Source organism: Martes martes, assembly GCF_963455335.1.
Source record: "Martes martes genome assembly, chromosome: 12".
Lineage (NCBI taxonomy): Eukaryota > Metazoa > Chordata > Mammalia > Carnivora > Mustelidae > Martes > Martes martes.
In genome coordinates, this window is record NC_137900.1 from 4,713,080 (window position 1) to 4,728,271 (window position 15,192).

The 15,192-nt window shown below is 40.0% G+C and overlaps 1 protein-coding gene across 1 annotated transcript in view; it reads right to left on the reverse strand.

Annotated features, from left to right (window-relative positions):
• Nucleotides 1–14,798, reverse strand: part of CENPP (centromere protein P) — a 242,805-nt gene extending 228,007 nt beyond the window's left edge. Inside the window, exon 1 of the mRNA XM_080819860.1 lies at nt 14,630–14,798. Coding sequence (XP_080675986.1) covers nt 14,630–14,736 — 107 coding nt within the window. The 5' untranslated portion in view covers nt 14,737–14,798. The remainder of the gene's footprint in view (nt 1–14,629) is intronic.
• Nucleotides 14,799–15,192: the final 394 nt, after the last annotated feature.

Genomic DNA, 15,192 nt, shown 5'->3' on the forward strand with positions numbered 1-15,192 from the left:
ACCAGGCTCCCCACCGAGCAAGGTCCCAATGCGAGACTCAATCCCAGGACCCTGGGATCATGACCTGAGCCAAAGGCAGACACCCAACTGACCAAATCAACCAGGCATTCCACCAAAGATACAACTGAAAGTGAAAGTAATTCTATCCAAAAAGTAACCAAAAGAGAGCAGGGGTAGGTATACTAATATCAAATCAGACAAAATAGACTGAATCAAAAAAGATTACAAGAGACAAAAAAAATTATATATTAACAAAGATTCAACTGAGCAAGATGTAAGAATTACAAACATTACACACCTCATGGCAGACTATCAAAATATACAAAGTAAGAACGGACAGAACTAAAAGGAAGAATAGTTCTACAATAGCAGTTGGAATGCAGTTTAAGATGGCAATATAAGAGGATTCAGAACTCACATCCCGCCACAGACATATGGAATCTACACCTACATACAGAACAATTTCCTCTGAAAGAAACCCAAAAACTAGCTGAGTGATTCTTATACTTTGGGCAAATAAGAAAACAAACAAAAACAAAACAAAACCCATCCAAATCGAAAGGAGGCTGAGACACAATCTCAGCATAAATATCATTCCCAATGTGGCAATGCACAATAAGAGAGCTCACAACCCTGAGCTGCTCCCTTAGGACCAAAAGGTTTGGACACCACAACTGGTAACACACTTTTAAGACTAGAAACTGAGAGACAAACCTCCAAAACATCTAGCTTTGAGAACCAACAGAATCTGTATCTGTGAGACCCACAAGGCTAGAGCAAACTGAGAACCAGTTCTTAAAGAGCTCACAAACACAGACTCACCCACCACAGGACCCAGAGTAGAAGCAGCCAACAAAATCAGGCCCAGTCTTTCTGCAAAAAAGGCGTACTTCCTGATCATAAAGCTTCAGCCTGAGGGGGAGGCTTCTAATTTAACACACATCTAGGGCCCAACTACAATCTGTTCCAAAAACTGAAGGGACCAACAGGTACCATCTCCATGCTCTCCCTATGCCAGGCCAGATGTGTTTATAAGCTTGTATACACATCTATACCCAACTTTTATGCCTCTGGCCCAGAAAACACATTCCTTCATAACCTAACTCTGGTAGCCAGTGTGGCCTGGGTTCATGGGTTCAATAGGAAGTAGTGAACAAAGAAACACTCATCTGGCTGTCACACCATTAATACTCAGTGCCTAGGACACAGACAGAAACACCCAGCCAACTCCTAGTCCTTCTACTGATTGAGGCATATTCACTTACTTTAAAAGCTGCTGTCTGAGGGTCTGGTTCAAATCACCCTGAACCTAGTAGCTGACTGTCCCCGCTCTGGGACACTGAAAAGTCTTGTCATACCCTCAATTCCTGAGAATCACTAAGAACAGAGAAGACTACTCGGACAATCACAAAGGTTTGAGAGACAACCAAGACCAAGAGCAGGACTGAACAATAAAGATCATCTACTACATGAAGCCACACCTAAAAAACTGCAAAATATGGCTGTTTGACCTAGTGCACAGAAACTAACAGAGTCATAAGAAATGAAACAGAAAAATATGTTCAAAATGTAAGAATAAGACAAAACCCCAGGAATAGCCCCAAAGGAAATGGAGATTGATCAAATGGTGAGAATTTCAACAGAAGAGATAGAAAATGTAAGAAAATACTGAAGAGAAGTCACAGAGCAGATGACTAGAATAACTGAACTAAATTATTGAATAATGAAATTCAATGTTAGAATAGATGAAGCAGAAGAAAGTATCAGTGAACTTCAAGACAGGGTTGTGGAAGTTATCCCAACAAAGCAGCAAAAAGGAAAAAGAATAAAAGAAAGAGAAGGTAGCTTAATGGGCTTATGTGAAAATAATAAACAAACTAACAATCAAGTTAGAGGGGTCCCAGAAGGAGAAAAGAGAAAGAGGCAGAAAATTTATCTGAACAAGTAACTGGAAACTTACCTTTCTTTGCCCTGGAGAAAGAAAGAGAGATCTAGATCTGGTAAGCCTAAAGAAAACCAAACTAGATGAACCCAAAGACCCACACCAAGACTTTTACAAAATATCAGAAGTTAAAGACAAGGACAGAATCTTCAAGACAGCAGGAAAAAGAAAACTTGTTTTGTACCAGGGAACCCTATAAAACTATAAGCAGTTTTCAGCAAGAACATTGTAGGCCAGAAGAAAGTGGTATGATATATTTAAAATGATGAAAGGGAAAAAATGCCAATCAACAATACTCTATCTGACAAAGTTATCCTTCAGACCTAAAAGAGAGGAAGAGCTATTTTATACAAGAAAAGCTAAATGAATTCATCACCACCAGACTGGTCTTACAAGGAATGCTAAAGGACTTCTTTAAACTGATAGAAAAAGGAGATAATTTGTAACAGGAAAACATGAAATTACAAGTTATAAATCCCACTGTAAAGGTAAAGATATAGCAAAATTCTGAGTAACCTAATGGCATAATGGTGGTGAGTTAACCACTTATAAATTAAAAGTAGTAAAAATAACTATATAACTTGACACAAGATACACAAGATTTAAACTGTAACATCAAAAACATAATACATAGGGTAGAAGAGTAAAAACGCAGAACTTTACAATGCATTTGAAGTTATCAACTTAAAATAGATAATCAACTTATCAACTTAAATATCAACTTAAAATAGATAATCCTAAATACAAATGTTTTAAGTACCCACCATGGTAACTACAGTGGAAACATCTATATTACAAAGGATAATAAGAAAGGAATTGAAGGGGCGCCTGGGTGGCTCAGTGGGTTAAGCCGCTGCCTTCGGCTCAGGTCATGATCTCAGGGTCCTGGGATAGAGTCCCGCATCGGGCTCTCTGCTCAGCAGGAAGCCTGCTTCCCCTTCTCTCTGCCTGCCTCTCTGCCTACTTGTGATCTGTTAAATAAATAAATAAAATCTTTAAAAAAAAAAAAAAAGAAAGAAAGGAATTGAAGCATATCACTACAGGAAACCAACAAATCACAAAGGTGAGAATGAGAGGACTAAGGTAATAAGAAAACCACAAGAAAACAACAAAATAGTATATACACACTTATCAGTAATTAGTTTAAATGTAAATGGACTAAATTCTCCAATCAAAAGACACAGAGTGGCTGAATGGATTAAAAAATACAAGATCCTTCTATATGCTGCCTACAAGAAACTCACATCAGATATAAGGACACACATAGACTGAAAGTGAAGGTACAGAAAAAGGTATTCCATGCAAATGGAAACCAAAAGAAAGCTAGGGTACATACGCTTCTATAAGAAGGAAAAAGAGAGGGGTGCCTGGGTGACTCAGTAAGTTAATTGACTAACTCTTGATTTCAACTGAGGTCATGATCTCAGAGTCATAGGAATGAGTCTGGCTCCACACTAAGCAGGGAACCTACTTAAGATTCACTCTCCCAGGGTGTCTGTGTGGCTCAGTGGGTTGAAAATCTGACTCTTCATTTTGGCTCAGGTCATGGTCTCAGGTTCATGACACTAAACCCCACACTGGGCTCCACGCTGAGAGTGCAGCCTGCTTAGGATTCTCTCTCTCCCTCTCTATCTGTCCCTCCTCCTCCCCGTGCACACTCTCTCTCCCTTTAAAAAAAAAAAAAAGACTTAAAAACAAAGATTGTAGTAAGAGACAAAGATGATCATTACCTAATGATAAAGGGATTAATCCAATAAGAGGATATAACATGCAAATATTTAAGCACCCAATACAGGATCACCTAAACACATAAAGCAGATATTAACAAATCTAACAGGAGAAACAGACAGCAATACAGTAACAGTAGGAACTTGAACACACCACGTTCATCAACGAATAGATCATCCAGATAGAAATCAGTAACGAAACAGTGACCTAAAACAACACTTTAGAGCACATGAACTTAGACAAACACAGAACATTCCATCCAGAGAATACACATTTTTTTCAAGCGGAAATGGAACATTCTCCAAAGACAGGTCATATGTTAAGCAACAAAATATGTCTTAACTAACTTAAGAAGACTGAAATCCTATCAAGCAACTTTTTCAAACACAATGGTTGAACCTAGAAATCAATTACAAGGAGAAAACTGGACAAGTCACAAATACATGGAGATTAAACAAAATGTTATTGAGCAACCAATGGGTCAAAAAAAAAAAAAAACCTTGAGAGAAATGAAAATGGAAATACAGCATTCAAATTCATGGGCTACAGCAAAAACAGTCTTAAGAGGGAAGTTCGTAACAGTAAATGCCTATCTCAAGAAACAATCTCAATAAACAACCTAATTTACACCTCAAGGAACTAGACAAAGTAGATGAATGAAGCCCAAAGTTAGTAGAAGAAATGATATAACAAAGATCTGGACTGCAGCCAAAAGGGTGGTCGGGGAGACAGGACGGGACGGTGACAAAAAAAAAAACAACTTAAAAAAAAACAACAATGAAGTAGAAAGCTGGTTAGTTTGAAAAGATAAATAGACCAAACATTAACTAGAATTACCAAGAGAAGAGAATTCAAATAAAATCAGAAATGAAAGGAGACATTACAACTGACATTACAGAAACACAAAAGATCATAACTACTCTGAAAAATTATAAACCAACAAATTGGCCAACCTAGAAGAAAATTCCCAGGAACATACTACTCCCAAGACAAAATCATGGAAAAATAGAAAATGTAAACAAACCAACTACCAGTAAGGACATTTAGTTAGTAATTTTAAACCCTACTTACAAATAAAAGTCCAAAACTAGAGAGGTTCACTAGGGAATTCTACCAATAATTCTTAAGAGAATTAATACCAACACTTCTCAAACTCTTCCAAAAAACAGAAGAGGAGTGAATACTTGTAAACTCCTCTTACGAGGCCAGGATTACCCTCATATCAAAACTAGACATAAGGGGCGCCTGGGTGGCTCAGTGGGTTAAAGCCTCTGCCTTCGGCTCAGGTCATGATCCCAGGGTCCTGGGATCAAGCCCTGTGTCAGGCTCTCTGCTCGGAGGGGAACCTGCTTCCTTCTCTCTCTGCCTGCTGCTCTGCCTACTTGTGTTCTCTGTCAAGTGAATAAGTAAAATCTTAAAAACAAACAAACAAACAAACAAAAAAACTAGACATAAAGACCTCAAGAAAATTACAGGCCAATACCCTGGATGAATACCGATGGAAAAACACTCAACAAAATACTAGCAAACTGAATCCAACAATACATTAAAAGGATCATACATCAGGATCAAATGGGATTTAGTCCAGGAATGCAAAGATGGTTCAACAATCACAACAAACAAGGTGATATACAACATTAACAAAATGAAGGTTAATAATCATACAATTATCTCAATTGATGCAGAAAAAGCATATGACAAAATCCAACATCTGTTTATGGTAAACCCTCTCAATAAAGTAAGCCCAGAAGAAGCATATCTCAACTTAATAAAGGCCATGTGTGACAAAGCAACAGCTAACATTATATTCAATGGTGAAAAGCTGACAGCTTTTCCTCCAAGATCAGGACCAAGGCAAGGATGCCCATTCTTTTTTTTTTTTTTTAAGATTTTATTTATTCATTTGATAGACAGAGATCACAAGTAGGCAGAGAGGCAGGCAGAGAGAGAGGAAGGGAAGCAATCTCCCCGCTGAGCAGAGAGCCCGACACGGGGCTCAATCCCAGGACCCTGGGATCATGACCTGAGCCCAAGGCAGAGGCTTTAACCCCCTGAGCCATCCAGGCGCCCCAAGGATGCCCATTCTTATTACTTTTATTCAACACAGTAGTAGAAGTCCTAGTCAGAGCAATCAGAGAAGGAAAAGAAATAAAAGATATCCAACTGAAAAGGAAAAAATAAAACTATCACTATTAGAAGATAACATGATATTCTATATAGAAAAACCTAAAGAATCTACCCAAAAAAGTTGTATGTGTGTGTATATACACACACACACACACACACACACACTTGTTAGAATAAACATTCAGTAAAGTTGTGAAAACCAGTATTAAAAAAATCTGTTGTTTCTACACACTAATAAACTATCAGAAAGAGAAATTCAGAAAACGATCTCATTTACAATTCCATCAAAAAGAGTACTATACCTAGGAATAAATTTAAGCAAGGAGGTAAAAATCTGTACCCTGAAAACTATGAGACATTGGTGAAAGAAACTGAAGGCACATGTTCATGGATTGGAAAAACTAATACTGTTAAAATGTTCATACTTCCCAAAGCAATCTACAAATTCAACGTATTCCCCATCATAATTCCAATGGCATTTTCACAGAAATAGAAAAGACAATCCTAACGTGTATGGAAGCACAAAGACCCCAAATAGCTAAAACTATTCTGAGAAAGAACAATGCTGGAGGCATCACACTTCCCAGTTTCACACTATATTACAAGCTATAGTAATCAAAATATTATGGTATTGACATAAAAACAGACACACAGATCAATAGAACAGAATAAAGAACCTAGAAATAAACATGCACATGTGGTCAATTAATTTATGACCAGCCAAGAATATATAATGGCAAAAGAACGGTCTCTTCAACAAAAGTGGGAAAATTGGGTGGTCAATGTAAAAGAATGAAACTGGACCACAACCTTACACAATACACAAAAATTACCTCAAAATGGGCTAAAGACTTGAAGATAAGACCTGAAACTATGAAACTCCTAGAAGAAAGCAGAGGCAGCAAATTCTCCACATCAGTCATGGTGCTGACTTTTTGAATTTGATATCAAAAGCAAATGCAACAAAAGCAAAAATCAACAAGCGGGACCACATCAAACTAAACAATTTCTCTACAGCCAATGAAATAATCAGTAAAATGAAAAGGCTAACTATGAAATGGGAGAAAATATTTGCAAAACAGATTATCTGCCAAGGGGTTAACAGCCAAAATATATAAAGAATTCATACAACTCAATAGCAAAAGAAAAAAAATCTGTTTAAAAAAAGGGATGTCTGGGTGCTCAGTCAGTTAAGTGGCTGCCTTCAGCTCAGGTCATGATTCCAGGGTCCTGGGATCGAGTCCTGAATCGGGCTCGATTGTTCAGCGGGGAGCCTGCTTCTCCCTCTGCCTCTGCCTGCCACTCTGCCACTCTGCCTGCTTGTGCTCTCTCTCTCTCTCACAAATAAATAAATAAAATCTTAAAAAAAAAAATTATCTCCTCCCCTTTCCAGCTGCCTCTCCTCCCGCCCCCTGCATGTACTCTCTCTCCAAAAAAAAAATAAATAAATAAAGGGGGAAGAAAATCTGAATAGAAATTTTTACAAAGAGGGGCGCCTGGGTGGCTCAGTGGGTTAAAGCCTCTGCCTTCGGCTCAGGTCATGATCCCAGGGTCCTGGGATCGAGCCCCGCATCGGGCTCTCTGCTCAGCGGGGAGCCTGCTTCCTCCTATCTCTCTGCCTGCCTCTCTGCCTACTTGTGATATCTCTCTCTCTCTGTCAAATAAATAAATAAAATCTTTTAAAAAAAAAAGGAAATTTTTACAAAGAAAATATACAGCTGGCCAACAGATACATACAAAAGATTCTCAATGTCACTAGCCATCACAAAAATGCAAATCAAAACCATGAGGTGGATTACCTCATACCTGTCAGAATGGCTATTATCATAAATACAAGAAATAAAGAGTTGGCAAGAATGTGTAGAAAAAGGAATCCTTCTGCAGTGTTGGTAGTAATATAAATTGGTGTACCACTATAGAAAACAGTATGAAGTTTCCTCAAAAAATTAAAAATAGAAATACCATAAGAACTAGCAATTCCACTTCTGGGTATTTATCTGAATGAAACAAAAACACTAACACAGTAGGATATATGCATCCTTATGTTCACTGCAGAATTATTTACAATAGCCAAGACATGGAAACAACTTAACTGTCAACAGATAAATGAACAAAGAAGATGTGGTGTATATTATAAAAGTGAATGATAGTCACATAAAAAGAAGAATATCCTGCCATTTGTGACTACATGGATGGTTCTTGAGGGCATTATGTTTAATGAATTAAGTCAGATTAGACAGACAAACATTATATGATCTCACTTATACGTAGAATCTTAAAAACCCTAAGCTCATAGAAATACAGAGTAGATTGATGGTTGCCAGGGGCAAGAGTGAGGGGATTTGGGAAAATGGGTGAATGTGGTCAAAGGGCACAAAATTCCAGTAATAAACTTAAAAAGTCCTGGGGATATAACGTACAGCATGATAACTATAATTAATAATGTATTATACACTTGAAGGTTGATAGGTTACTAAATCTCAAAAGTTCCTATCACAGGAAAAAAGACCTTGTAATTCTGTGTATGGATGTTAATTTAACTTAGTGTCATAATCCTGTTGTAATATGTACAAACATCAAATCATTATGTTGTACACCTAAAACTAATATAATCTTCTATGTCGACTACACCTCAATAAAAAACAAATAATAATTGGAGACTTCAATACCCCACTCACAATAATGTACAGAACTAGACAGAGGATAAATAAGGAAAGAGTAGTAGAAATAACACAATAAACCAATTAGATCTAACAGACATATACAGACATTCTACACAAGGCACAGATCTAACAGACATATATAAATTCTTCACAAGTGCACGTGGGACATTTTCCAGGATATATCATATACTGGGCAACAAATTAAGTCTTTATGTATTTTAACTATACTCATCCATACAAAGTATCTTCTCCAACCACAGTGGAATGAGGTTAGATATCAATAACAGAGGGAAAACTGAAAAATTCACAAAACTGTGGAAATTAACACATTTTTAAAGAATAGACTCAAGAAGAAACTGCAGGGGAAATGAGCAAATACTTAAAAGACAAAAATGAAAATACAATATACCAGAATTCAAGGGACACAGCAGAAGATGTACTAAGGGGGGCATTCATAACTATACACACTTAAAATTTAAGATCCCAAATCAACAACCTAATATCACAACTAGAAAAAGAATGAACTAAACCAAAGCTAGCCGAAAGAAAAAGATAATAAAGATCAGAATAGAGAGAAATGAAATAGGCAATAGAAACCAAAAGTTGACTCTTTGAAAGGATCAGTAAAATCGACAAAAACTTCAGCTAGATGGACTAAAAAAGACAGAGAAGGGGCACCTAGCTGGCTTAGGCAATAGAGCACGGGACTCCTGATCTTGATCTTGGTCATGAATTCGAACCCCATGTTGGTATAGAGTTTACTTAAAAACAAAACAGGACACAAATTATTACAGTCAAAAATGAAAGTAGGGCCATGAGCAATTCTACAAAAATAAAAAGGGCCACCCAGAGTATTACAAATAGCAGTATGCCAATACATTGGATAACCTATCTGAACTGGCTCAATTCCTAGGAACAAAAAAACCTATGAAGATTAAATCACAAAGAAATAAGAAATTTGAATAGACTTATAACTAGTATGATTGAATCCATAATAAAAACATCTCTAACAAAGAAAATGCCCTGAACCTGATAACTACATGGGTGAATTCTATCAAACATTTAAATAAAAACTAACTGATCCTTTCCAAACTTCTCCAAAAAGTTGAAGAGAGAACACCTTGTAATTCATTTATCAGGCCAGCACAACTTACTACAGAACAGTATTATTTCTCAGTATTAATGTAAAAACTCTCAGCAAATTAGTAGTAAATAAAAATAAGCATATTAAAGGGATTACACATCATGACCAAGTGGGATTTATTTCTGGAATACAAGGATGGTTCAAAATAGGACAATGGATCAATGTAATATACCACATTAACAGAAAGAAGGGAAAATGCAGAAAAAGCATTTGACAAAATTTAACACACTTTAATGATAACATATTTTTAAAAACTAGAAATAGAAGAAAATTATCTCAACATAATAAAAGCCATGTATGAAAAAAGGTAAGGATGTCCACTTTCACCAATGAAACATGATTCTAGAAATTCTCGGTAGAGCAATTAGGCAAGAAACAGAAATAAAAGGCATCCAAATTGGAAAGGAAGTAAAATTATCTGTGTTTACAGATGGTATAATCTTACATGTACAAAACCCCAAAGATTCCACAAAAACAAGTGTTAAATGAATTCAGCAAGGTATCAGGATATGAAATCACCACACAAACTCAGATGAATCGCTATAAACTAACAATAAACAATCTGAAAGGCAAATTACAAAAACAATTCCATTTACAACAGCATCAAAAACTATTAATACTTAAGAATTAACCTTAAGGGGGCGCCTGGGTGGCTCAGAGGGTTAAGCCTCTGCCTTCGGCTCGGGTCATGATTCCATGGTCCTGGGATTGAGCCCCGCATCGGGCTCTCTGCTCAGCAGGGAGGCTGCTTCCCCCACCTCTCTCTGCCTGCCTCTCTGCCTACTTGTGATCTCTCTCTCTCTGTGTCAAATAAATAAATAAAATCTTTAAAAAAAAAAAAAAAAGAATTAACCTTAGGAAGGAATTTACCTTAGGAAGGTAAAAGAGTTGTACAATGAAAACCATAAAACATTGCTGAAAAAAAAATAAATTTGATATAAATAGAAACATAGCTCATTTTAACGGATTAGAAAATAATATTATTAAAATGTCAATACTATTCCCATGCAATCTACAGATTGAATGCAATCTCCACCAAAATTCCAATAAGGTTTTTTGCAGAAATAGAAAAACCCATCCTAAGATTCATGCGGAATCTCAAGGGATCCGAAATAGCCAAAATAATCTTGATAAAGAACAAAGCTGGAAGACTCACACTTCCTGATTTCAAAACTGAAAGGTATAGTAATCAAAACAGGGTAGTATTTGCATAAAGACAACAGATAGATGAATGGAATGGAATAAGAGAACCCAGAAATGAACCCTCATGTGTATGATCACATGGTTTTCGACAAGCTTGCCAATACGATTCAAATGGTGCTGGAAAAACTGAGTATCATGCAAAAAACTGAAGTTGGAACCTTCCCTAATATCATCTACAAAAATTACTCATATTGGATCAAACATCTAAATGTAAGACCTAAAACAAAACTCTTAAGAAAACATTGGATAAAAGCTTCATAACACTGGGCAGGACAATGATTTCTTGGACATAGCAGCAAAGGCACAGATAACAAAAGAAAAAAATAGACAAACTGGATTTCATGAACATTTTAAAGAACTGTATAACGTAAGACACTATCAAGAGAATAAAAAGGCAACCCACAGAATGAGAAAAGATATTTGCTAATCATGTATGATAAAGGTTTAATTTCCACATATATAAGTATTCCTAAAGCAACAGAAGCCAAACAACCTGTTCAAAAATGGCCAAAGGACTTAGACATTTCTCCAAAGAGGATATAAGACTGACTACAACATAAGACTTAACAGTTGGCTTCTCTTATCCTAAAGCAAGTGCCTGACTTAAGCTTTGAATGCAGAGGCATCTGCTTCATCCCCTTCGAAGAAAACTATTTCTAATAAACACACTGCCAGCCACAGGACTAAAGAGCTAGGCTGCAGTTCCCACACTGAGAATCCTTTTGCTTTAGAAATCTTAGTTAATTTCACTAACTGACCTTTGGGCCACTTGTTTTTTCTCTTCCTGTGTTTATATTCTTACTCTTATGTTTTAAGTTTACCAATAAAGACCAAGCCCTTGAAACTCTAGGCCCTCACCCTCAACACCAATAAAAGCAGAACCCTAGTCCTGTTCTCCCATTCCCTGTCTCCCTCTCTCCACTAATGACCTGGTAGTGTGGACCCCAGGGGATGTCTTGTACTCCAGGGCTCGTAAATAATAAACTACTTTTTTCTTCAAAGCTTTCTAAAGGTTCTTGTTGAAGGACATCTTGCAATCATAAGAATCACAGGGTTCAGTCCAATCATAACATAGGTTTGGAAAAGGGAACGGTCCCTGGGAAGCTCACTGGTTCCAGGCATTTCTATTCAATAGCATTACCACAGACAGGCTGAGACTGGCCCAAAAAGATGGCGAATAAATACATAAAAAGATGATCAACATCACTAATCATTAGGGAACTGACCTCACACCTATCAGAATGGCTACTGTCAAAAAAAAAAAAAAGGAAAAAGAAAACAATATCGCTGAGGATGTAGAAAAATTGGAACCCTCCTGCAGTTGGCGCGAATGTAAAATGGTACAGCCACTGTGGAAAACAGTATGGGGGTGGGAGTTCCTTAACAAATCAAAAACAGATCCCAGCAATTCCACTTCCGCTACATCTGCAGGGGTCAGAACAGACCTCTCCCAGAATGTGCCACTTTGGCATATGGATTATTTTGTGCTAAAGGCACTTGAGGCCCTCCAGGCTCAAGAGAAAATTTTGTGCTCCTTTAACCACACAGAACAACTTAAATTGGGGGTCTTTTCCAGAATAAGAGTTATTAACAGAGATAAATTTTATCTGAGCCACCCATCTGTATGGTACGGCAAACATCTAATCACTAAACATCTGCTCTTTTTACTGCCCTGTGAAGTGCATTCCTTTCCTCTGAAGCCCCAGACCCCAAGCCCATTTTCTTCCATTCAGAATGACATATATACCTCATTTTGCTAGTCTTTTCATATCTATGTGGATTCCTTAAATGTATGCCTATTAAATTTTAATTTCTCCTGTTTATCTGTCTTATGTCTATTTGATCCTTAGTCCAGCTAGAAGACCTTTGAAGAGACAGGAATTCTTGCCACACCCCCCCCATGTCCAAAAGAACGGAAAGCTGGGTCTCAAAAGAGAGATTTATACACATATGTTGATATAAGCATCATTGACAATAGCGAAAATATGGAAGTAACCCAAACAGCCACTGACAGATGAAAGGATAAACAAAATGTGGTATATTCATACAAGGGAATATTATCTGGCCTGAAGAAAAAAGGAAATTCTGCATTATGCTACCATATGGACGAACCTTGAGGGTATTATGGTAAGTGAAACAAGCCATTCACAAAAAGACAAATATGTATGAGTCCATTTATATGCAGTACCTAGAGATGGCAAACTCAGAGACAGGAAGCAGAACAATAATTGCCAAGGACTAAGGGAGTGGGGAATGAGAAGGTCTAAAGTTTCAGTCTTACAAGATGAAAAGAGTAAGGGAGATGGGAGATGGGTGGTGGTGATAGTCTCTCAACATTATCGGTGTATGTAATACCACTCATCTGTAGGTCAAAAGAGGACAAATTTTGTTACATTTTAACACACACACACACACACACACACACACACACAGCTTGGTACACAGGTCCCAGTCTTCCTTCTCCACCACAGTAAAAAGTAATTGGATGTTAAACCCAAATACCCTGGACTAACATGTAATGCCTTCCACAATCTGGATTCTTCCAACTTTCCCCCAACTGGATCATTAAGAAGGCACAGATTTATATGAATGGTCGGCACACTATCCTGCTATCCTGGGCTAACAACGACATCTTGTGGCCAGTGAAGAAATCATTATTCTGCACAGTATTACTAGGCGCTTCTCAAACTTTCAAATATGCTTAAGTGCGTGTGTCGGGGGGTGTCTTGTTAAAATGCATATTATGACTCAGGAGGTGGGGTGGATCCAGGATCTGTATTTCTATGTAACTCCCAAGGAATGCTAATGTTTCTGATCTGGGGAACAGCGTGGAGCAGCACGCGTCTTTAGTTCATTGACTTCACTTGTGGAGGAACACAGGTGTTCCCTGGTCACCCACTTCTCTACCCTTTTTACCAGATACAGCTTCTTATACTGTCACGATCCCACCCACCATGCCCGTGAGCATTTCCTTCTGAACTCCTCCTCCCCACTTTTCTACCGACTCGGGTCCAGTTAGCGCAGGAGGATCTCTTTCTCTCTGCACCTGTGTCAAATCAGTCTCGACTGAGAAAATGAAAATAGTTTCTTCTTTTAAGCAGCTTGACTGACCGTCACAGATCCTTCCTCTCCTCCATCTTCAGTTAAGCAAAGGGGCTGTGCTTCCAAGTTAGGTTCTTGGGCTGCAAACCCGCTCGTATCTAACTAATCACCACCCCCCACCCCCGAGATGGTGGGCAAGCAATATCCCTTCCGTGAGCCTCAGTTTTCTTAACTCTAAAACAAGGTGAACAATGACACCTTCCTCAGGGCTGTCCTAGGCATTAAGAGTGCTCATAAAGGCCGCTGTATCTCTTGGGCTGGGGTGCAGCGGCAGCCCGCCCCTGCTCCCCTGCACCGCTGGCGTCCCCCCACCCCTCAGGAGGCCCCCCCACACACCTGCGGGCATCCGGCACCCGCGGGCGTCCTCACACACCTCTGCCCCCCCACACCCACACCCGAGGACGCCCCGCCACGCCCGCGCAGCGCTCCCAGCGTCTCCCGCACGCTTCCATGCTCGGTTATTTCTCACAGGGAGCCCCACACTCAGTGCCAGCTGCCCCCTCAGGTGCCCGCAGGGACGCACGCCAGGGAGCCGCACAGCCGCCCGCCCGGGAGCCTGCGAAGGAGACGGGCCCAAGACCTCGGTTCTCCTCCACTAGTCCGACGCTCGGCTGAGGCGGGGCCGGGCGTAGACAGCGGAGCCCTCGGCGTCCGGGAGACGGCGGGGGGTGCGCGGCCGGCGGAGCCCTTCGCCCGTCCCCACGGCCTGCGGGCACGTACTGAGCTCGCCAGTTGTCTTCCCCCGCCGTCCGCGGTTCCTCGCAGGCCCGCCGCAGCGCCGCGATCTCAGCCTCCAGGGCGCGGACCTCCGCCTGCTGGGCGTCCATGGCCTGGCGCTGACAAGCGGCATTAGCAGCTGCGCGCGCCTCGCCCCGCACTTCAAGCTTCCCGCGCTGCCGGCGCAGACCATCGCGAAGCTCGAAGGGGGAGGCGGGGAAGCGGGACCCCGCGCGTGCCACCTGCGCCCGCGCCCAGTATCCGGGTTCGTGGCCGTCGCTGCGTTCCTGACCTCAGCTGGCCCCAAGCCGTCCCTGCACTCCGAGAGAGTTGGCTGGCTCCAACTCGAAGCCCAAGGGCGCGGCACCCACCCCCCTACAGTGAACCTTGGAGCCACCCGACCGAATACGTCACTAGAGAGGAGGTTCTTGGGCCACGTGACCGGGTACTGGGACCACGTGACCAGGGGCCTCTGTATTTTTCGTCCGCTCTGCCACTTCCGCCGTCCTAGTCCAGGAGTCAAAAAACCGGAGGCTCTGTTCGTCTTTAGTATGAATTAGGGAGTT